Genomic DNA, 24,709 nt, shown 5'->3' on the forward strand with positions numbered 1-24,709 from the left:
TGTACATTTTATCGGGCGTAAGCCCCACTGATGTTTAGTGGTGGCTCACTTCCGAGTAAGACTTTTCCTACGCCACGCGTGTTTGGGGAGTAGGCCCATCCTTACGCGCACAGATTTCCATGTTTTTACTCGCAAAGTAAATCCCAGTGATTTTAGTAGCGCCTGACTTGGGAGCTGTGTCTCATAGGTTTTAACGGCATTTATTTCCCGAACAGACACAGGAGTAATCTGCAAGGCTGCAAAGCACCGCAGTGCTTACTTGGAATAAGAAGACTGTTGGACAGAGGGAGTGACTTCTGAGTTAAGCACGTGCAGGATCGCGCTTGCTTGCTCGGCCTTCTTTGCATTCTAATTTCAAACGCTTTGGCTTTCGAGTTGCGTAATAAGGCCGCTCCTCACTACCTTGTATTGGCAAATAAGCCTGCCAGTTCTACGAGGTGCGCAATTTTTTTGTATACCGACCGCGCTGTTTACAAACACTTAACAATACAGTATGGCTATTTGACACATTTCCAAGCAACCTCGGGGGTAGAAAACAAACGCTGCCCCACCTACAGCTCCACGTGGTTGGGAACAAAAACTAACCGGAACTGACTGGGAGGAAGGTCAGGTTTCTCATACGCGCGGGAGGGCCGCTGCGCACGGTCGCCGGAAGTGAGTGATAAAAGACCGCCGGAAGTGGGTGAGAAAAACCGGCCTTTCAACCAAACCGGAAGTTGTCCGAAGTTTATTACGCACGCACATGTTACCTTCGCTTGCTTTGGTGGCCGCTGTCCTGAAAACATGAAGCTCCTGACGCACAACATGCTCACCTCCCACGTGCGAGGAGTGAGGCCCGGTGGAGGATTCCCCCTTCGTATCCAGGTAACGGGGATTTCTTCAGACCACGCCCACTTTCCCACTCTAGAATTGGGTGGTGGGAGCAGAGTATATATAACGTGGGGACTTGACAGCCAGGGTCCCTCCTTCACACTCACCCGCCGCTTTGTTTTTGCTGCCTAACTGGAATCTGGTGTTTATGCTTGCTGACAACAATCACCAGTAATTAGTATCTCTATAGTGCTTGCTATGAACAATCATTTAGCTGAAAAACAACGCTGTAAGGTTGAGCTTGGTCTCGTTATTTACTGTGTTTATATCCTACCTTTTGTCCAAGGGACTCAAGGTGGAGTATGTGGAATACAGCATTGCTGTCTTATATCAAGTCAGATTGTTGGTCCATCTAACTTTGTCGAACTTGCTGGTAGTGGCTCTCTGGGGTATCAAACAGAGCCTCATTGGAAATGGCGTATATTAAAACTCTGATTTATTTAAACACACACACACACATCTTCCCCCTAAGGCCACTTGCCAGTTATGTGACAAGTGAATTAGTGGCTTTCTAGTTCAGTTTCTTAGCCACAATACTGCATCCACTCTCATTTATATAGCACATTTCATGTGCTGAAATTTCTTTATTTAGATTGTTAGTAATCTGTAGGCTATTATTGTTGTAGATTTGTGGTGCAGAAGTAATACACATCAGTTTTGTCATATCTGCTTACAGTCCAGTCCTACGTATATCTGCTTGGAAATAATCCCATTGAGCTCAATGGAGTTTATTTCCATAGAGGTTGGGATAGGTTTGCACCATTAGTAGGTTTAGTGCCAAAATGGAATTCTGTACCTGGGACTTCACATGTCATGCCTTTGTTACCATACTGCATGTGACATAAAGCTCTGCTGCAGGGGTGGCCGATGTGGAGCTCTCCAGATGCCATTGTACTACAGCTCCCATCAGCTTCTGCTAGCATGGTAAGGGATGATGGGAGTTGTAGTCCGAGTACATCTAGATGGCACCATGTGGACTATGCCTGTTCCAATACCATTCTCTCTGTCCTCCTCCCCCTCCACCCCTCCCACCTCTGGGAATCCTACTACACTTAGAGAAATGCAGGGGAGGAAATATTTGTTCCCTTTTCTTTGAGCCACACTGCTCTCCCATCAGCCTTTCCCCCCTCTAACAGGCCACAGAAGTGAAGGTGAACAATGTTGATTTCAACCCGGAGTTCACAGCGCGGATGGTACCCAAGGTGGAATGGGCAGCTTTGGTAGAGGCAGCGGAGAGTGTGAGTAATTGGCTCTGGAAGTTTTTTGGGGGGTAGGGGGAGACTGGCTAGAATTATAGAGGTGTAGCCTCTTTTTTCCCTTCCTACAGCCAATTGCTATTTATATTTTTGTATGTGTGTGTACACACACACACACACACACACGATTTCCTTCATTTACTGTAAACCACCCTAGGAATTTATGAACTGAAGGGTGTTGTATGCCTAAATAAACTTGTGTTTAGACTTCTGCACAGTCTGGAGAATGGACAGCTTGTATGTCTCAAATGAACCAAGTGACATAGGAAGGGGAAGGAGCCCACAGATTTTCAAGTGTGTTACTTGACTGGTGGAGATCTAAGGCAAGGAGCATATAGGTTCCCCGCAGTCAGTCAAGACTGCCTGTGGAGGACAGAAAAGTTTTCCATTCCTGACTTGGTGGAGGTGGGCCTACCCTGTCTTCTGCCGCCACCTGAGCAGACAAATGCCAGAGCGAAGCTCGTGGGTGGAGTAAAATATCCAGTATTTGGTGGTTAAAGAGAGATAACTGGTCCTTGAATAGTGGAAGGTTGTGAAAATGGCACAAACTGTTATATTCTGCACCCTTCTGCAGTTGGGTCACCGATCAGACCTGCCCCCTGAGCCCATCCCTGACTTCGAGAGCAATGAGGATTTCCTTCGAAAAGTCCATCATGTGCTGATGGAGGTAAGGGAACCTCTTCTTTGCCTGTTTCCCACCCCGACCCACAGAAAACTGTCATAATGCAGAGTCTGACCACTTGCCTCAATTCCTAGGAACAAAATCTAGCATCTTTCCAATGCTGTGATATCTCCACCTATCTTCTCTCTCTTCACCTTGCCACTTCCTGTTTTCAACTCCCAAAGTGGTGTGCAGTTCCCTTTACCTGCTGTTTTTATATTTCTTCTTGTGCAGGTGGAAGTGGTGGAAGGTGTGCTGAAATGCCCAGATACTGGGCGTGAGTTTCCCATAACTAAAGGGATACCCAACATGTTGCTGAGCGAAGAGGAGACTTGAGCTGGTTTGTGTCAGTGGAGCTTTGAGAAGCAAGCCTTGCGGTTGAGGGAGGGTGGGATATGTTCCTGTGGAAAGCCCAGCACCCTTATTTTTCTGTTGGGGGGAGGAGATGCTCTGAATATAATATTGGGTTGCTTTTTTGTGCATGTAAATAAATGCAAGTTCTTGAATCTCGGTGTGTCAATTTAACTGTGTGGATCTCTTGTCGTTGCCCCTTATTGTGCAGGTGCTTGATCTCCCCGTTTCTCAGCCTTATTCTTCAACGTTTTTAGCAGACGCTTCTCTTCTTCCTCCCCCAAGAATACAGAGTGGGTTTAACTGTGCAACGGAATGAGCTTGCAGAGTTCTGAGGTCCCAGAATGAACGGTGGTATTTTAGACTGCAGGCGGGGAATGCCATTTTTGAATGCACTCCTATATCAGTTTATTTAAAAACAACACACCTTGTAAGTAGAAAGTAAGCACAGCAACAGGAGCAGGGAGGCTCTAGCTCTCCCTGATGTGCTAGGTTTTTTGTTTAATGTGCAGGGTGTTCTTTGCAAATCAGGACAGCTTTCCAGAGTAATTTGTGGCCTGCAGACGTATGTGGCTCAGTCATCTGTGGCCTGATGTTGTTTGTTCAAGCGGGCAAAGTGGCGCTATCCCATCACCGCTCAGACTCTGCCTCGGTTGTCAGGAGGTAGAATTTCCTCATCCTGAACTTTGAGGGGGTTAGATGGGAAAGTGCATTCACCCTCCCAGAGCTCCAGTCAGTATTACAGAGAATTCAGACAGGGATGGCAAAGTCCTTTTGATCTGAGGACCACATTGACACTCTGCCACCCCTCCAAGGATCTCTTGCCTCTTTCAGCTGGAACGTGTGCCAGTGGTAGGTGGGGAAAAGCAAGCGGGATATTGGAGGAGATTCCAGAAATTTCTACAAATTCACAAAGATCTCTTCATCCAGGCCAGTAAGAAGCATGGATTATCAGAGTTCAAGGACACATTCCAACCAGGGAGGCTACACAGCAAGACGAGGAAGGGGTGTGGCCTAGGGAGAATTCCAAGAATCTGATAGGTGGCGATTTATAAAAAATAAATGTTGCGATGACCACCTACCTGCATGGCTTATACAAAAGAATTAGATCATTTCTCATGGAGAACATTATCAGTGGCTATCTTAAGCTCTGCCTCCACTGTCAAAGGCAGTATGGGCCTCTGAATACCAGCTGCTGGGGAATCACAAGAGTTGCTGTTTCACTTGGATCCTGCCTGTGGAATTCCCATTGTGTTATCTGGTCAGTGTGAGAACAGGAAGCTGGACTGGACAAGTCTCTTTTTATGTTCTTAAGGATAAGTCTTTGGGAAGAAAAACTGAACTATATATCAGAAAGCCCCAGCATCACACCCTCCAATATTTCACTGATGTAAACAGGGAGTCGTTTGTAAGACCTCCAGCCAGTTTATCCCATTTGACCACCTTATGGATGGTTTCTTAGGCCATTCATTCATTCCTGGGGTACTTGTAATTGAGATGACAAGCTCAGCTGACTTTTTCCTAACAGCATACATTGCTTTGTTGGGGGGGGGGGGCAGCCGAAGTTGTTGAGCTTTTATTAATAAACCAAAGTTTCTTGGGAAATTGCGGGTAAAAATACATTAGCTTCTGCTGGGGTGGGGGGACAGAACCTCAGGTAATTGAGTACTTTCAATGCTTTTAAATACTTGTGGATCCAGAGGGCACACCTGCCCCCCTGGGCTATGCCAGTATGTTTTTCCCAGCCTTATCACACAGCACACAGGAAGACAACAACAGACAGCAGTTGACTGTCAGGCCGCAATGGCCTTTTTTAATTTGTTCAGTAATAGAGCTCTCTATGAATGTGTATGTGTAGCCGCCTATACACAAATCAGAGGTATTTATAATATGTACACACACATAATTTAATACAAAAAAAAAGTTTCCAGCTTCTCCTCTCCCCCCCCCCCCCGCAACCAGGGCAAGGGAGGCTGCAGCCCCACCTCCCTTCCGTGTGTAGGTGGGGGGGAAAGAAGCGAGCCAGAAATGGGGTAGATTTCTTTTTCCTGCAACAAATATACAGTAAAATATATTGCTATGTACACGGCTCTCAGCTACAGGCCATGCAGCCTCCCTCCTTGGTTTAAGTTAGAGCAGGAACAGGGAAGCTGCAGGCCACTGCAAGCGTCGTTGTTGGACTCCAACTCCCATCAGCCCCTGCAGCCAGCGTGGCCCATGGGAGTTCTAGTCCCAACAGCTGGTGGGCCAACGTAGCTTCCCCACCCCCCTGGTTTGGCGGGTCAAAAGGGAATTAAGGAGAGGCGGGGAAGAGGTTTTATTTATTGCTTTGGGTGTAAGATGGGGTTGGCTTAATGGGGGAGCAGGGAGGAACTAGCTGCGTAGCCTCGTAGTGTGAGGGGAGTTGTGGGAGCGGGGTTGATATGAAATCACACCTGAAAAAAAAAGCACAAATTGCCTTTTTAACTATTGCTACAAGGGAATTAAGTGAAAGAACTTTGGATGGAGCGTGAAAGGCCCTGCCTTTTCCCTTCTGCAGAGGAGGAGCGGGGAGGGGGGGGGCTGGACTCCCACCACTGCAGCCACACACTCAAACACACCCCTTTCCCCACTTTTTTTAAGGCAGACTCCATGCAAAGCAGAAACGACGTAAGACACAACCTCCTCTCCCCCCTGCATCATGGGGACCCTCCCCCAAGTTTTTAAATTATTATTATTATTAATATTATTATTATTGCTTATAAGTGATAATGCAACATTCCCAGAGGGAGGGTGGGCCTTTGTGAGGGAAAGAGAAACGGGGGGCGGACTATCGTCCCCTGAGAGACACCCTAATGAAGAGACTCGGTACTAAGGAGGCAGAAAGGAGGTCAAAAAGAAAAGAAAAGTGTTGTGGGTCTTCCTTCCCCTCCACAAATCTCTCTCCCTCCTTATTTTTGGAGAGCTGTGGATCTACGGTTTCGACACTCTCACCCTCATTAAGGTGCATTTGGCTGGGCCCAGCCCAGTGGCAAAACCAAGATGGCGTTTGAGTGGTGTAGGAAAGAGGTCGTGAACCTGCTGTCTCTGCTCTCCATCCCGTGCTATCCTGTAGCTGCATCCTGGGGCAAGAACAAACCATTCAACCCCCCCCCCCAACACACACACAGACATGCACACACACACACACACAACCCTCCCCAACAACCACCCTTCCTCTCCCTCCTCCATGCCTCGCAAATGCAATATGGCTTCCAGGCTAGAGCTACAGTGGCTAACACCCACCCCCTGCCCTTCCCCAAGTTAATAAATTAAAAATTAAAGTATGGCTTCCAGTGTGAATGTCAAAACTTTCTCTTGTCTCCCTTTCTCCCTGCCCCACGTTGCGGCAGCCCAGCCTCTGACGTCCAGAAGGGCTGGTGGTTTGTGTTTTTTTTTAAAAAAAAACTTCTCTGCCTCCCCCATGGGGTCTGTTCTCTTCAGAAAAGAAAATAAGTCAGCCTCAGTGCAAAGCAATGGGCAGCTATCACATTTGCATACATTGAAATGCGTTTTTTTAACATGAGGCAGATGAGCGGCGGTTCTGGGAGGGGGGGGATTGTGTGGGAGGGGAAAACCCAAGCCCCGTTCCATTTCTGCACGCGCCCCCCCCCAACAATCCCCCATAACCAGTCAGTCTGTACTTTGCTCCCCTCCCCAAATCCTGTCCCCTGCCCTCCCCTCCCGGCCTCCTCCTTCAGTCCATCATTGCTTCCAGCATCTCCAGGAAAAGCTTATGCATGGGGACCTTGCCCTCCAGTTTGAGGCTGTAGAAGTGGTGGAGGACGCGGGTGGCTGTCTGGCGGAGGAGGGGCAGCGTGAGGAGGAGGCGGCCGGCCCGGCGGGGCTCCTCGGGGCGCCTCGACGCTTCGTATTCCAGCAGGGCCTCGTGTAGCACGTCCCGGAGCCGCTGCACGGCTGCCATGTCCTCAATATGTACCGAGTCTGGAGGAAACAGGAAGGGTGGGAAATAGATGCACACAGCAGCGATTAGGACCCCCTAGCTTGATGGGAGAGACTACGGGAGCTTCAGTAGCCGGGAGTGCCTTTTGCCACTCTTGTTTTTTTGTTTTTTCAAAAATCTTATTGATTTTTCAAAAAATTTAAACAAACAAACAAACATAAATCTCAACCATATTTAAACCTACTTAGTAATATTGTTAAGTGACTTCCTCGTATCCCCCTGGTTGAATTTCAGTGTATATAATTATTAACGGTTTTCCAAAACCAATATTTTTATAAAATTAACTTGATCACTTAAAATCTTCTTTTCTCTCCAATTCGGCATTAAACATATTAATTCATCACACTGCATATTTAAATCCTAAGCCTATCTGGTATTTGCAAGCTTTTCCAATTAATTAAACTTAACAAATTTAACTAAATAATCTTTAAATTTCGTCCATTCTTCCTGGTAATCTTCCTCCTTTCGCCTCCCTTGTACAGGGGCAGCCTGGCCATGTTGAATCATGCACTGAGATTTCTGAGGGACACTTTTTAAACCTGTATAGGGATGTTTATAATGTTTGATGTTTCATTATGTTTCTGTATATGCTGAAAGTCACCCAGAATGACTCAGGAAACCCAGTCAGATGGGTGGGGCTCTAATAATAATAATAATAATAATAATAATAATAATATTACTATTACTATTATTATACAATGCCCACCTGGCTGGGTTTCCCCAGCCATTCTGTGTGAATCCCAACAGAATATTAAAAACTATAAAACATCTAACATTAAAAACTTCCATAAACAGGGCTGACTTCAGATGTCTTCTGAAAGTTGTGTAGTTGTTTATTTCCTTGACATCTGATGGGGGGGGCGTTCCACGGGGCGGGCGCCACTACCAAGAAGGCCCTCTGCCTGGTTCCCTGTAACCTCACTTCTTGCAGTGAGGGATCTGCCACAAGGCCCTCGGAGCTGGACATCAGTGGGGGGGGGGACATGCTCCTTCAGGTATACTGGGCAGAGGCCTTTTAGGGCTTTAGACTTTGGGCTAGTCACATACCCACCTCACAGGGTTGTTGTGAGGAGAATATGGAGAATCTGGGCAGAGCAATGTATGCTACCCTGGAGGAAAGGTAGGATATAAAGGAAACAATAAACATTGTGGGGAAAGCCCCCACCTCACGCGCCTGGCATCTCTCTGCCTGTGAAAGGGACTCACCTGAGTTGGCAAGCGCCAAGGCCTTGAGAAGCACATATTCCTCTCGCTCCAGGCGCAGGGCCCGGTACTTGCGCACAAGCTGCAGGACCACCCCACTGAGCTCCAGTAGCCCCGCCGCCCTTGCCGCCTCCTCGTCCAGAGCAAAGTCCTCCGCGAAGACGATTTCGTCCTCGCAGGGCAACGAACGCCAGGCCACCCCCAGCAGCAAGACCTCCAGCCACACACTCTGCAGTACAGACATCTGGTCCGCCAAGGACAGCGCCGGAAATCCTGAGCCAGGAAGGACAGAACAGGAAAGAAAAGAAAAGGATGAAGAGGGATTAATTCACAACTAACCAGCTGTTTGCAGGGTGGCCTGTGGCGAGCAGAAATTGATTCCAAGCAACCAAGTGTGGGTGCTTAGAAATGATTCATTGCTTTTTTTGGATGAGGTTTCTGTCAGGTGGATTTGTAGCCGGTTGACTGACTGAACCCAAAGAGTACTCATTAATGGTTCCTCATCATCCTGGGGAAAAGTGACAAGCGGGGTCCTGCAAGGTTCTGTCCTGGACCCATTGTTGTTCAACATCTTTATAAATGACTTGGATGAAGGAATTGTGGGGAAGCTCATCAAATTTGCAAATGACACCAAATTGGGAAGGGTAGGTGAAAGAATCGTGATTCAAGATGACCTTAGACTAGAGAACTGGGCCAAAACTAACAAAATGAATCTCAAAAGAGACAAATATCAGGTTCTACACTCAGGCAAGAAGAACCAGCAGCACAAATATAAGATGGGGGACACCTGGCTTGCTAGTAGTACATGTGAAAAGGATCTAAGGGTCTTAGTAGACCATAAGCTTAACACAAGTCAACAGTGTGATGTAGCAGCAAAAAAGCTAATGCTATTCCAGTCTGCATCAACAGAAATGTAGCTTTCATATCAAGAGAAGCAATAGATCCCTCCCAACTCTACAATTCTATGAATCTATGAATAGAGTGGTACTATTTTGCCTTGATCAGACCACACCTAGAGCACTGTGTCCAGTTTCGGGCACAATTTAAGAAGGATTCTAACAAGCTGTGCAAAGGAGGGCAACCAAGATGGTCCAGGGTTTGGAAGCAAAGTCTTATTAGGAACGGTTGAGAGCTGGGTGTGGTCAGCCTGGATAAGAGGAGACTGAGGGGAGATAGGATAGCCATCTTCAAGTATTTAAAGGGTTGTCACATGGAAGGTGGAGCAAACTTGTCTTCTCCTGCTCCAGAGGGGAGGACTCCAAAAAATGGCTTTGAGCTACAATAAAGGAGTTTCCAACCAGACACCGGGAAGAATTTTCTGATGGCAAGAGCTATTTGACAGTGGAACAGTCTTTTTCAGAAAGTGATGGGCTCTCCTTCATAGGAGGTTTCTAGACAGAGGTTGGATGGCCATCTGTCATGGATGCTTTAACAGGTAGCTAGGAGTTGCCGGGAGAGAGTGGATGGCAGAAAGAGAGAAAGCAATGAGGTGCCCCACGCACCACCACCAACTCTGGATACCAACGGAGTATTCCTGAGCCTTGTGCCAAGCTCAGCAATGGACCTGAAGTCGTTGTGGGTCTTTGGACAGTGGCAAGGTAATATCTGTGCAAGCCAACCCTTTTCTCTCACCTGGTATGTTTTTGGCCCAGCCGATGATGACCACGATCTCCCGGTCAGCCAGATCGCACAAAGTGCTCGCTGCTTTGGCGGGACTGTCAGGAAGTGCAGGGTCGGGCATGGCATACAGCTTCTCAGGCTCCGCCACCAGCAAGTGCGACACCATTGTGTTCATTGGAGCTGCAGGGAGCAGGGGTGGAAGAAAGGATGTTGAGGATCAAAGATGAAAGAAAGAGAAGTGTCAGGAGTAAGCTGTACACTCCAGATTCACAAATCTCCCTTTCTTTGCTTGGGGGAAGTATCCCCAAATTCAGGTAATGCTGGTTCGCAATTAGGCCAGGGACAGGGAGCCGGTGAGCCCATCAGAAGCTGCTGGACTACAACTCCCATGATCCTTGATCATCGATGATGCTGGCTGGGACTGATGGGAGTTGGAGTCCAATAGAGTCCAGAGGGCCACACGTTCCTCAGCCTTGATCTAATCAGGGAAGTGGGCCAAAGGAGGCCAGGGCCCATTTTTCTCTCTCATCTTTTCTCATTTTGCCATCAATCATAGCTGTACCTGCCAGCCTAAGAGCCACTTTAAGCACAAGAAAAATCAAGATGACACAATCCTCCTGGAACTATGGCACTCCAGAATGCACCACACGTGTGTGTACGTGTTTGTGGGTAAAACACATGTCTGAACGCTCCCCAAAGATAGAACAGCAACTTCTTCCCTGCTTGTGGGAAGTTAGCCTATTAGGGATCCTGGAATAACTGGTGGTTTTTGCTTTTAGTATTTTTTGTTACAACAATCAACGATAACAAACTTCAACAAAGTATGCAGTAGTGATGTTCTGGTCAAATTACCCACTCTCCCTTTTGAATTTGCATATGAGTTACAACACATTAAAGCACTGACGACTCTGCGGACAGCATAAGCGGGATTTATATTTGTAAACTCCTTAGAAGCCTGTTTAGCAGTAAGTGGCATATAAACAAATAGATATGCTTTCTCTCGGATGCACCTGTTTTTTAATGTACATTACAAAGGGGAACATTCAATTGAGCAATGTCCTCCCCTCTAAATAGTACAGGCCCAGAGGGCAATACGGCATGTTCTACAAAACGAAAGTGTAGCTGTTAAATCCTGGCCTACGCTCTCTTCTTCTTCCTCCCAGGGTTGTGCCTGCCAGGTTGCCAAGGTAACAAGCGTTGCTCACATTAGAAACCCTTTCCAAGGGGATAATTCCACAGTGAGAATGGTACCATTGGTGGCTACGTAAGGTTAGGAGGAGAGACTAAGGAAGCCCAGCTTCAACAAGGGGGAAAAGGCAGAGCATTTTCTGGTTCAATAAAACACTCCGGAGTCCAAGCCTATGAAACACTTGTGGGGATAGAACCTCAGGCCCAGGAGTGAAATGCGGCCCTCCAAGCCTTTCTATTTGGCCCTCAGAACTCTCTTTGGGCCACACCTCTTCACTGGCTCTGCTTCAAACCCTCAAGTGTTTTTGCCTAGCTGAACAGCATCCTTAAACTCTTGCTTGCTTGGAAGAATGGTACAGATAGGTGCTTGTGGAAAACTAACCCGTGGTACAAAGGCAAAATAAATATTCTTTCAGTCGCCCTCTTTTGCTTCTGGACCTGCTCACCGCTGGCATGTGGCCCCCGGAATGTCGCCCAGAGGAGAATGTGGCCCCTGGCTTGAAAAAATGTTCTCTGGCTTTAGGATGGAGACATAGCCAAGTACACCTCTGTATTGGTCACACGCCCTGGGCCCCTTTATCCCCAAACTCTGGATAAGAGTCTGGGGTTCAGGGGGGCACCGCAGTCCTTTACCTGGTTTCTTGGTGGTCGCCGTAGCAATCTGTGGGGTGACGAATGCACTGGGGTAAGTGGCACCCTCCACCTCAGGCCGGCGCTTGTACTTCTGACGCCCTCCTCGCACCCGGTCGAGACGTACCCCTGGAGAAGACCAAAGCTGATTCAGAACATTTTCAACCTGTTAGGAGCTCGGTCTTCCTCCTGCAATTCCTCTCCCCCCCACAAGCCATTTCACATTCGCTGTGCACCCTCCCGCCCCGTCAACCTTGGCGCCACGCCCGAGGTTTAGGCCCCGAGGCCCAAAGCCGTACCTTCCTTGAGCATGCCCACGCGCAGGCACTTGGTGAAACGGCAGGCCTGGCAGGCTTTCCGGCGCCGCTTTGTGATCTCACATTCGTTGGTGGCCGGACAGCTATATTCAATGCTGCCTGAGAGAGAAAGAGAAAGGGCCAGAAAGCTTAAAAAAGCTATAGTATAAATAATATATATGCATTTACTCAAAAATATTATTTGTTTATTGCATTTATATCCCACTTCCCTCCCCCCCCCAAGGAGCTCAGTGTGGCATATATGATTCTCCCACTTCTCATTTAATTCCCACAACAACCTTGTGAGGTAGGATAGGCGGAGAGGAAGTGACTGAGCCCAAGATCGCCCAGCGAGTTTCCTGGCCGAATGGGGATTTGAGCCATTGGTCACCCAAGTCCTAGTCTAACATTCTAACCACTGTACTTCTTGACCCTGACTTTTGACACTTGAGGTGTATATTTTTAGGACCCACCTAATTTCTGTGTGATACTGAAATATTGCGTGTGTGTACATACACACACGCAATATTTCAATATTAATAATGTTTTAATTGTTGTAACCTGCCCTAGGACCTTAGGGTGAAGGTCAGGTAATAAATTGTAGTAGCAGTAATCAGCACTGGCTCTTGAATTTTGTTGAAAGAAAGCATTTTTATATCAAAATGATGTTTGAATTTTAAGTGGAAGCTTCAGTCATGAGTTCTGAGTTTTGGGGTATTTTGGGGTCTCTCGCCCATTAATAGGGCATTTTAAATTCAGATGTTTTGTAAGGACATCTCCTTTTGCCCACACTTTCCTGTCCCTGGTTTTTGTTTTGTTTTGTTTGATTTCACTGGATTTCTGTTTTTAATTTGCTTTTAGAAGCCTTTTTCACTACTGTTCTACCGTTGCTGGGTTGTTGTTGTTGCTTTATTTTTGTTTTAATAATATTGCTTAATGCTTTAAAGTCATACACCACTTAGAGTTTTTTTTTAAAAAAAATAAAATAAAATTAAGCAATGCTCCTAAATAAATAAAATAAAAACCTCTGTTCAAAGAAGACAAAAGTTTGCAGCCCACGTTAGTCATACACAGAGGAAATCCACTGATGTGAATGGACGTGACTAACTTAGGGTCATTGCCAGTCAGTGGATAATACTGAGCTAGATAAAGTAATGGCCTGACTTGAGATAAAAGTAGCTTCCTATGTTCCAAATGCCACATTCGCCAAGTGGAACCTCCAGGTGCAGTAATAGTATACCTCAAATTACTGGTTATGAGGCGGGAGAGGCTACTGCCTTCACAGCCTGTTTGTGGGCCCTTCTTGTGCTTTTATCCATCAGCCCCTATCCAGTGCTACAAAACAGATCAAGGAAGCTGTATCAGTGCAAAGGTTCAGGAATGACACAAGTTCAGGAAGTATTTCTTCATGGAATACATACTTAACTTATGGAATTCCCCCAGCACAAGATGAGGCAACAGCACTGAGCTGAAATGGCTCTTTTCTTAAATCCCGTAAGTTCATGGAGGAAGAGAAGTCTATTGGGGAAAGTGTGTGGCTCAGTCGTAGAGCATGAGACGCTTCATGCTCAACGTTTTGCCCAGTGTCGGGTTCAAGCCCAATGTTGGGCAAAACATTCCTGCATTGCAGGGGATAGGACTAAGTGATTCTCATGGTGCCTTCCAACTCTATGATTCTAGGACATCCAGAGAGAGAGAGTCTGTCTAAGGCCACATTCATACCATACATTTAAAGCAGCATTGTACCATGCTAAACAACCACATCTTCCCCTAGAGAATTCTGGGAGCTGTAGTTTCTTAAGAGTGCTGAGAATTGTTAGGAGGAGGCCCCTATTCCTCTCATAGATAGACGTTTCTGATGATTGTTAAGTAATCAATCCCTCTTCCCAGGGAACTCTGGGAATTGTAGCTTTGCGAAGGGAATAGGGGTCTCCTAACAGCTCTCAGCAAACTAAGGCTCCCAGAATTCTTTGGGGGAAACCATGTCTGTTTAAAGAGGTATCACAGTGCTTTTAGTGTACAGTGCAAACGTGTCCAAACATGGTGGGGAATCCCTGAAGAACAGCCAGGAACAAAATAAGAAGTTCATAACATGAAAGGAGCTCTGCTCGATTAGGCCAAAGGCCTGTCCAATCTCAGCATTCTGTTCTCACGGTAGCCAACCAGATGCCTATGGGAAGACCACAGGCAGGACATGGAAGCAACAGAAGTCTCCCCACTGCTATTCAAAAAGTAGGCTGCCTCTGATTCCAGAGGTAGTCTAGAGCAGCGTTTCCCAAACTGGGGTCTCCAGCACTACAACTCCCATGATCCCTAGCTAGCAGAGCCAGTGGTCAGGGATGATGGGAATTGTAGTCCAAAACCAGCTGCAGGCCCAAGTTTGGGAAACACTGGTCTTTCCCCCAGACTTTTGTCTCTCCACACTGTGCCACATTTTATGCACCTCTACCAAGACCCCGCTTACTCTAAACTCCCAAAGCCTCAAATACTGGAGCCTTTCCTCACAAGCCCACCCAGGGATGGCTGTGGGCAGAATTCCTGAATTGCAGGGGGTTGGTCCCTTCCAACTTTACCATTCTTTGATTCTAAGGGAGTTACTTCACCCCCTTGTTCAGTTCTTTTTCTTAACCTTTTCCAGCTCTACAAGATCCCTTTTTCAGGCATGGAAGCCAGTACCGTACATAGTATTTTAAGTGCGTACTGCACCATAATTTGCATAAAGACATAATCTTGGCAGTGTTTTTCCCCAGCCCCCTTTTCAAACCATTTCCTAAGGATTCCCAACATGGAATTCACATTTTTCACAGCTGCTGCACACTTGATCGCAGCAATTTAATTATAGTACTTCTTACAGACCAACTTGGCAAAATGCATCCTATAGGTTGGTGCTGTTTGCCACAGCAGCTAGGAATTTACATTCAAAAGGTGGTGGTTTTTTTTAGGAGGGAGGTTATGGGAGCCCTTTTAATGATTTAACGAAGTGATGTGCTGATGCCGGATGCTGTAAATGTCAATTAAACTCTGTTAATGGAGAAAACTATGTGTGAGCAAGAAGCGAGGGTGTTTGCTTTTGCAAAACCCTTTCATAATGCGCAATAAAGTTCATTCATACTCAGACTTCCTACAGTTTTATTAATCTCCACAAGTAAAAGGGACTTCTTTCTCCACCCCCTCCCCAAGTAAGCTGAACATTTAGGAAAGAGACCTAGAATATCCCTGAACAGCGCAGCCCAACCCCCCAACATGGCACCAGCCCTGTTAACATCTGTTCACCGTGATAGCTAAATAGAACCTCACTTTTAAGAGACAGTCTACCAGAGGGGCAACAAGTGTCTCAGAAAGGTCTGTCTGTCATTTGAACAACAGGATGTGAGACTAGATCACGGGTGGGGAACCTGCAGCCTTCCGGACTACAACTCCCATCATCCTTGACCACTGACGACGCTCACTGGGACTGATGGGAGTTGTAGTCCATCGCCACCTGGAGGTCCAAAGCTTCCCCATGCCTGGACCAGATGACCTGATCCAGCAGGGGCTCTTTATTTTTAGGAACATCAGAAACCGCTTTATAGCAAGTCAGTCCATTGGTCCATCTACCTCAGTACTGTCTACCCTGACTGGCAGCTGCTTTCCCGGGTTTCTGGTAGGGGGTATTCCCAGCCTGACTCAGAGATGCCGGGAATTGAAACCTTCTGTATGCAAAGCAGATGCTCTCTCGCTGCCCTTCCCCAAACAAAGACCCATTTTCCCCCTTAACAGCTTTAGGGGAACCCCAGACTTCTCTTGCAGCGCCCAGGCAGGAGCGGCCTACCTTGGATAGTCCTCTTGAAGAAGGCCTTGCAGGCTTCGCAGGAGGCCACGCCATAGTGGTACCCTGAGGCAACGTCCCCGCACACCAAGCACAGCCGCTTGGGCATGGCGCTCAGCATGTACTTCCCCCGCCCCGGAGGCTCGTCCGGGTCGTCATCATGGCGTCGCCGGGAAGCCCCCGTCCCGGCAGGCAGCGCCCCAGCGGTCTCGAGCTCTTGTGGGGCCCCGCTGGCGCTGGTGTCGGAAGACCCACTGGGGCTGTGCTGGGCAAGGCTGTCTGGGGAGGCCGGCTCCGTTTTGATGAAAAACTCTGCCCGGCGTTCCCGGGATGACATGGCTGTAGAGGGCTGCAGGAAAGAGGACACAGATGGGGTGCGTCAGAGAAGAGCTGCCACGAAATACAAAAAAAAAACTGAACCAGAAGGAATGTTGGAAAATATTTCCCCTTCCTAGGCCACATTCACAACACTACTGACGCCACTTTAAAGAGTCATGGCTCCCCCCCCACAGAATTATGGGAGGTGCAGTTTGTTAAGGATGCTGAGAGTTGTCCGGAGACCCCTGTTTCCCCCCAAAAGCTACAACGGCTGGAGCTCCCTGGGAAGAAAGATTGACTGATAAATCACTCTGTGCACTTTTAATTCTTAGGATGCTTTGAGGGAAAGTCATGACTGTATTGAGTGCTTTAAATGTGTAGTGTACATGTAGATCGAGCATCTTAAAAACTGACGGAGTTGCACAGGTGAAGTCCATTTTCTTAAAAAATGGACAGAGCCCTTCAGTGTGATAAAGCTTAAAGGTGGTGTTCAAAGGCAGATCTTTAAAATAATGACGATTAATACGTTTCTCACTCAGAAGGGACCACAATCACAAACAGAATTCAGCGGCCGGGCTGTGACAAAGAGCAGAGAGCCACAATGCGCCGTCCCAAATCCTGCCCTGTCACTTGGACGTGCGTCACAAACCCAGGGACCAGCATGGAATTTGGGGGGCTAGGCCAAGTTAGCCAACTAGGGGGAAGAATGTGACGACAAATCAATCAGAAGAACTGAGTCAGGGCGGGGGGGGGGGGAAACCCCAGTACAGTGGTACCTCGGGTTACATACGCTTCAGGTTACAGACTCCGCTAACCCAGAAATAGTGCTTCAGGTTAAGAACTTTGCTTCAGGATGAGAACAGAAATTGTGCTCTGGCAGCGCGGCGGCAGCGGGAGGCCCCATTAGCTAAAGTGGTGCTTCAGGTTAAGAACAGTTTCAGGTTAAGTACGGACCTCCAGAATGAATTAAGTACTTAACCAGAGGTACCACTGTAATTTCATCAACCTGAGTTTAGGGGGCCTCCAGTTCCGCTGCTCAATCTGGGGAGCTGCCCCCCACTGAAGGAAGTGATAGCATATACCCCAATTCTACATTCAATTCCATTAATGGAGACATAGCAAGGAAGAGCTTTTGGGATGGCCAACCGTGGCTTAATGCAGACAGGCCAAGAGACTCTCTTCAAAATTTACTGCCTTTTTGGCAGCATCCGATGTGTGGGAATGCGGGGGGAGAGTGTTCCTCACTCCATGAAGGCCCTGCTATGTAGACCTCCCCCGTCTTATCTCATCAACCTACACACTGTCCACCTCACAGCTGCTGGCCTGGGATCCAGCATCCCGCCGGAAGAATGGAGCGGCCTCAAGGTCACTCCAGGGAGATACAATCAGGCACCCAGGCAGGGCTGGCGATGGCATCAAAGGCAGTGCACTCTTGCTGCCTCTGGTCCGGTCCTGTCCTGTCCCTGACCGCCTCTTTGGAGAACAGCAACATTCTGGGGCTTCGAGAGTTAAATGTAAACACGCAGAGGACAGGAATAGCCGCTTGGCTCAGCAACCTGACATCTCTTCTCTCCCCCCTCCCTGCCCCTGCAACTTCAATGCAACAAAGATTAACCCTCCCACACACGAATTGTGCCCCCCTCCCATCTCCTGCACACCTTAGCTTAAGGCTCTCTGCCCCCCACCTCTTCTGGACACTGGATTGTTGAGGTTTCCTTCCATAGCCAGCCAAGATTTCATACTGATGTCCTGGCTACAAATTGGGAGGTGGTTTTGTTGTGTCTCTCTGCCCTCCCCCTTCTGAGTTTGGAGAAGGGGCAAAAGTGACCAGGGAGAGCCGTTTTTAAATACCCCTCCTCAAAGCAACTAGGCCTGCAGTGCAGGGATGAAATGCAAATATGACTTTTAAATTGTACTGCTTTCACATTTTGATGTTTGCCGCCCTGGGCTCCTTTGGGACGAAGGGCGGGATACAGATTCCATAAACAAACACATAAAATTGATGAAAATATTACTAATATTAAGCACCTGCGGTTCATTACCTAGCATTATTCGTGTGTTCTGAGCAGTGCCCTGAGCGAAAGAGAAAGTCCAGTAATCACCCTAGGACAGCGTCTTTAACTCCAGGCACGCAAGCCACTTCTTAGCGCACGCTCTGCCCCCGCACCCCTAAGTGACACCCCCTCTGTGTCTCTATTAATAGGTTTACCCTCCCCACTTTTGCCAGGCCAGTCAAAGGACCTTTGTCCTCTGTGGATCAGTGCATCATCCCTTACCCAATCGGGGACAAGAGTGGAGTTTATGCAAGAGGAGGAGGGGAGCAGCATGGGCCAGAGAGAGGGGGCTAGGAGACATTGCCCAACTTTCTCCCATCCCGCCCCCCCAGCAAGCAGAAGCCATTCAGAAAAGTCCACATCGGACACAGACTTTCGATCGTTCTCAGGACTCCATAAAGCAGGAGACTTTGTGAAATCAGGGCAGCTGTCTCAACCTCCCGGACACCTCTGCACACCACCTCCCTGCAGCTGAACAATGTGTGGTCATGTTTTCTTGGGCTCCATGTGGAAAGCCTGTGTGCCCATGACCTTTGACCCTTCTGCAGTTCACTTCTGTCACTCTCCCCCACACACCCCACTTACTACGGGCCGCAGTGCCCCCTAGTGGCCGAGCGGTGAGGCCAGCTGGGCAAAAGAGACAGGGCACTCTCATGTCTGAGCCCTCTCCCTTCACACGTGCCCAGGCGCGCATGAGTTTGCTATGCACATGGCTGCGAAAGGGTTTCCCCATCCTGGCAGCCGCAGGGGGTATATGCAGACCGTGTCTGTACACACAAGGGAGACTTCACTCATCTGGGCGCAGCACTTCAACATCTCCATGTGCGGCTGTGAGCACATCAGTGCGCCCTCCTTGTACATGCACAAGCATTTCTCTTTTTCTGTCCGTGCCCTTGCACCTAGGCAAGCAGGCCTACACAGGTGCCTACATGGGACCCACCTACACCTGCACAACACACAATATCCGCACTGTGTGACCTTAAATCATGTCCCCCACCCCCCGCCGGCTGCGCCATGCCCCACACTGCTTGTCCCCGGGTCTGCGCACTCTGCTGCAAGAGCACGACTCTGCCTGGCAGCGTCAACAGGGACATCCACACGAGCACTTTCATGCCCCTGATCTGTGCCCACACATCTCTCCACTCCCCCCCCCACACGATTTTTGCCCTCTGCCACACCAACAGAGGCACCGCAATAGACGTGTGTACACCCGTAGTACACCGATGTCTATTTGCATGTGAGTGAGTTCTGGCGCACTTGGGGGCGCCGGCGCGTCTACCGACGCGCGTCTGCCCCCGAGTGGGGGGCACCGTGGTGTGTGTGTGTCCCCCACTTCCAGAACCCTGCCTGCCCCCGCCCCCTATTTTCTGGATCGGGCGCTCTCTTTCCCTGCGAGGCAACCAACCTCCCACAACGAAAGCGCCGGTCACATGGAGCCGGTTTGGAGAAGGGGGCTGGGATTGGGGGGGGGGGGATCGTCAGAATACTCCCCGCTTCTTCCTCCTCCTCCTCCTCCTCACGATCGCACTGACCTTGGTCGCAGCCAAGGGCTGGGAGCTGCAGGAAGCGCTGGCGGCGGCGGGGTCCTAGCTGTGTCCGAGCGGGGCGGCTCAGTGGCCCCGCGCGCCGGGGACCGGCCGGGCCATGGGCTGGGGCTGCGCGCTCGCTCCTCGCTCCGGCTGTAGGACACAAAAGGACATCGCAACCCACTTCCTACTCGGCTTCCTCCAGCTGGTGGGGGCGGGGCCTGGAGATGAATATGCAGAGCAGAGGGGCGGGGACAACGCGGTCCCCCCCCCCCCGCCTCCAAGGCGCTTGCTGCGCTCTTCTCAACAACGCGCGCCGGCCGCGGCTGCTGGCAACGTGGCGCCCGGAGAGGAGCAGCAGCAGCAGCAGCAGGACGGGGGGCGGGCGAGGGAAAGGTCGTCTCTTGCCCAACGCCCCCCGCGTGGTTGAGGGGCAACCAGCCCGATCGCGGGTGGGGGAGACTTGGGTGTGCGCGCGTCCCGCTCTCTCCCCGCAGCCCCGCTTCTCAAGGTCACCCGGGAAATGGAACCTACCAGTTAAGGAGAAGGAGCTCCGTGGAGCCTCCACTGCCAGGGGCAGTCTACCTCCTGGTGGGACAAGCAAGGAGGAGGGAGGAAAGAGAAGGAGAGCTTTCCGCGGGCAGGTGGATGGCCCACCGGCCAAGCCTGAGCCAGGCACAGCGCCGGCATTCGGTTCTTCTGGCCGTGGCAGCCAGAGTGCGGTTGACCTCCGCACGGTTTGCAGAAGCGAGTGAAGCATGTGAGATCCTGGCAGCGAAAACAGCAAGAGCGTTTTGTGGTACCTTAAGGCTTAACAAATGTGCCATCCGCAACCTTCCCCAATCTATCGAGCTACAAATGGCATCACCTTAGCCAGTACTACTTCATTTAATTTATTATTATTATTATTATTATTATTATTATTATTATTATTTAGTTATAAATTATATTTTTTACAATTATTTGTTACAAGTGGGTTCTGCAACAAAATGTTGCAGCATGGAGTGCTTCTGGTCTTGGCACCTGCTAGCTTGCCAGCTATGCCCTTTCCCAGAAAACTCCATTCCATTCCCCCATCTGCTTTCACATCGCAACAGTTAGCTTGCATTTTGTGCTCACTGAGCATGCTCAGTCCTTGAGGTGAGTGTGAGAGTTCCCCTTAGGATTCCTCCCCCTTTAAAGTTTTTTTTTTACCAGAAAGCCCACAACATACATTCATTTTTCTTATGCAAACACAACCTTACATGGGCGTCAAACAAACAAACAGATAGGAAAGACAAGGGGGAAAGCAAAATAGGCAGTAGAAAAACTGTCAGGAGGAGGCGGGAGAGCAGGAAACAACAATTGGCAATCCCATCAGCCATTGCACTGACCCTGGGAGAGTGTTTGGGCATCAGAGTTGGAGACTGAGAGTGGGCCTAGCAAGATCATGGAGAGCAAGCAGAGGCGGTCTGAGAGCAAGCGGAAGATGATCTTAGCCCTCCTGGCTTTACGTGTTTTTGCATTTGTGGGCTTACTGTATTTGCAAATCTTGAGGCTCCCCATAGCCTCTTCATGCCTTCCTCTTTTGCATGGACAGTTCTATTTTAGCTGCATACGACATGCCCCTTAAGAATGAGAGCTGGACCGTAAAGAAGGCTGATCGCCGAAGAATTGATGCTTTTGAATTATGGTGCTGGAGGAGACTCTTGAGAGTCCCATGGACTGCAAGAAGATCAAACCTATCCATTCTTTTTTTTTTTTTAATAATTTTTTATTAAGTTTTTAAACAAACAAAAAAGAAAAACAACACACACAAAAAACAATACAAAGCTTAACAATATAAACACAAAACAATTAATAACGAACTCTCTTTTCCATTACCAATTTTAAATTACTTATTTTCTGGACTTCCTCATACCTCCCTCTTTTGTATTCCAATCCACATTTATTTATCCAGCAGTTTCTTTTCCACTTTTTTAATCCCAATCTTTAATTTAATAAAATGTTAAAATATATAACTTCAACTCTTTTAAACCTAATCCTTGATCTTAATATCCTGTAACTTTAAAGTTTTCCCTTTTAAAATCAAATTTCCATTTCTTTAAACTTCTTTAATCTTAATCTTTAATCTTAATCTATCCTTAACTTTAACCTATGCAGCTGGAAACCACTTATTTTCAGTCCAACATCACTCTAACATTCCTTAATTTTGCAGTGTTTCTGAAGATAGTCTTTGAATTTCTTCCAGTCTTCCTCCATCGACTCTTCTCCCTGGTCACGGATTCTACCAGTCATTTCCGCCAATTCCATATAGTCCATAAGTTTCATCTGCCATTCCTCCAGCGTGGGAAGTTCTTGTGTCTTCCAATACTTTGCGATGAGTATTCTTGCTGCTGTTGTTGCATACATAAAGAAAGTTCTATCCTTTTTTAACACCATTTGGCCCACTATGCCCAGGAGAAAGGCCTCTGGTTTCTTAGAGAAGGTATACTTAAATACCTTTTTTAATTCATTATATATCATTTCCCAGAAAGCCTTAATCTTTGGGCACGTCCACCAAAGGTGAAAAAATGTACCTTCAATTTCTTTACATTTCCAACATTTGTTATCGGGCAAGTGATAGATTTTCACAAGCTTGACTGGGGTTATGTACCACCTGTATATCATTTTCATAATATTCTCTCTTAAGGCATTACATGCCGTAAATTTCATACCTGTGGTCCATAACTGTTCCCAGTCAGCAAACATAATGTTATGACCAACGTCCTGTGCCCATTTAATCATAGCCGATTTTACCGTTTCATCTTGAGTATTCCATTTCAGCAGCAAGTTATACATTCTTGACAAATTCTTAGTATTGGGTTCTAACAATTCTGTTTCTAATTTGGATCTTTCCACCTGGAAGCCAATTTTCCTGTCCAGTTTAAATACCTCCATTATTTGATAATAATGAAGCCAGTCTCGCACTTTGTTTTTTAGTTTTTCAAAACTCTGCAATTTCAGTCTATCTCCGTCTTGTTCCAAAATTTCCCAATATTTCGGCCATTTGACCTCCATATTGACCTTTTTCAAGGCTTTCGCTGCCATTGGTGACAGCCACCTTGGGGTTTTATTTTCTAACAAATCCTTATATCTTATCCAAACATTAAACAGCGCTTTCCTGACAATGTGGTTTTTAAATGCTTTATGTGCTTTGACCTTATCATACCATAAATATGCATGCCATCCAAATACATTATTAAAACCTTCTAGATCCAAAATGTCAGTGTTTTCAAGAAGCAGCCATTCTTTCAACCAGCAAAAGGCTGCTGATTCATAGTACAGTTTAAGGTCTGGCAGGGCAAATCCACCTCTTTCCTTTGCATCCGTTAATATTTTAAATTTTATTCTGGGTTTCTTGCCCTGCCAGACAAATTTAGAAATATCTTTCTGCCACCTCTTGAAACAATCCATTTTGTCCACAATCTGCAAGGTTTGAAACAAAAACAACATTCTGGGCAATACATTCATCTTTATCGCAGCAATACGGCCTAGCAGTGAAAGCTTCAAATTTGACCAAATTTCTAAATCTTTTTTCACTTCTGACCAACATTTTTCATAGTTATCTTTAAATAAATTCCCATTTTTTGCTGTCATGTTAATCCCCAAGTATTTAACTTTCTTAACCACTGTTAAACCTGTCTCATTCTGAAACCTCTCTCTTTCAAACGGTGTTAAATTTTTCTCTAAAACCTTGGTTTTTGACTTGTTCAATTTAAATCCTGCCACTTGACCAAATTCTTGAATCAGTTCTAAAACCCTTTTTGTACTAGATTCTGGCTCCTGTAACGTCAATACTAAGTCATCTGCAAATGCTCTCAATTTATAGTGTTTAGTTCCGACCTGTATACCTTTAACCATCTGGTCCCTTCTACAAACCTATCCATTCTTAAGGAAATCAGCCCTGAGTGCTCACTGGAAGGACAGATCGTGAAGCTGAGGCTCCAATACTTTGGCCACCTCATGAGAAGAGAAGACTCCCTGGAAAAGACCCTGATGTTGGGAAAGATGGAGGGCACAAGGAAAAGGGGACGACAGAGGACGAGATGGTTGGATAGTGTTCTCGAAGCTACCAGCATGAGTTTGACCAAACTGCGGGAGGCAGTGGAAGACAGGAGTGCCTGGCGTGCTCTGGTCCAGGGGGTCACGAAGAGTCGGACATGACTAAACAACTAAACAACAAAAGATAGGATTATTATTAATGTTAACAACACAAGCTTGAAAGCTTGCCGCAACCCAGGGCCGTCTTTAGCAGATTGCAAATATCCGCCTAGCACCCCAGCGCAGGATAGTGGGGTGAAAGCTACACACTGCCAGCCATGGGGGCCCCCTGCAACTCTCCCCCATGCCGCTGTGGGAGAGCAATCCCCACAGAGGCTTGGGAGGCAAGCTGCACACCCGCCAGCCATATGGTGATGGGGCGCAGCTGGCGGGCGTGCAGGGAAAGGGGAAGCTGCCGGCAAAGCCACGCAGCTCCCCCACTCGCTGGGGCGCCCCTAAGAGGCTGGCGCCCTGGCACAACACACCACTAAGCCCTATGGAGAAGATGGCTCTGCCACGACCATAACGAGACATAACAGCAAGTGAAACTACGGCTTAGCGCAAGCAAGCTGGCTATGGTTTGGCTTAGCGTTACGTCCAAACTTGGGCTTGTATCTCCCCAGACAAACAAACCACAAACAATAAGACACAGAGCAAACCTTTGGCTACAAATCATGGCAACCCAACCACTGTTGAAAAACTTATGGAGCCACCTTTGTCAATGAAAAACCTCCTCAAGAGTTCTCACAAATAGATTAGTCTTCAGGGGCAAGTTGTTCAAATCAATATGTCACCCTGCAGAGGAGGATCATAGAATTTGGCACCATATCATAGGGTGTGTGAGAAAGGGGGAGAGGGAGAGAGGAAGAATTATTGGCCCAAGG

At 47.8% G+C, this 24,709-nt stretch overlaps 2 protein-coding genes across 2 annotated transcripts; one reads left to right on the forward strand and one right to left on the reverse strand.

Annotated features, from left to right (window-relative positions):
- The first annotated feature begins 680 nt into the window (after positions 1–680).
- TRMT112 (tRNA methyltransferase activator subunit 11-2) lies at positions 681–3,293 on the forward strand. The gene is made up of 4 exons (XM_080984922.1): positions 681–864; positions 2,007–2,108; positions 2,701–2,793; positions 3,022–3,293. The coding sequence occupies exons 1-4, from the start codon at positions 784–786 to the stop codon at positions 3,121–3,123; spliced, it is 378 nt and encodes a 125-aa protein (XP_080841048.1). The 5' UTR covers positions 681–783; the 3' UTR covers positions 3,124–3,293.
- A 1,631-nt stretch (positions 3,294–4,924) lies between these two features.
- On the reverse strand, positions 4,925–19,938 carry ESRRA (estrogen related receptor alpha). Its single transcript, XM_080984738.1, has 7 exons — positions 19,770–19,938; positions 15,869–16,214; positions 12,061–12,177; positions 11,765–11,890; positions 9,956–10,123; positions 8,327–8,596; positions 4,925–7,101 (listed from the first exon to the last, which is right to left on the reverse strand). The coding sequence occupies exons 2-7, from the start codon at positions 16,200–16,202 to the stop codon at positions 6,854–6,856; spliced, it is 1,263 nt and encodes a 420-aa protein (XP_080840864.1). The 5' UTR covers positions 16,203–16,214; positions 19,770–19,938; the 3' UTR covers positions 4,925–6,853.
- Between the last annotated feature and the right edge of the window lie 4,771 nt (positions 19,939–24,709).

The sequence above is a fragment of the Podarcis pityusensis genome, assembly GCF_964106645.2.
Source record: "Podarcis pityusensis genome assembly, chromosome: 16".
Classification (NCBI taxonomy): Eukaryota; Metazoa; Chordata; class Lepidosauria; order Squamata; family Lacertidae; genus Podarcis; species Podarcis pityusensis.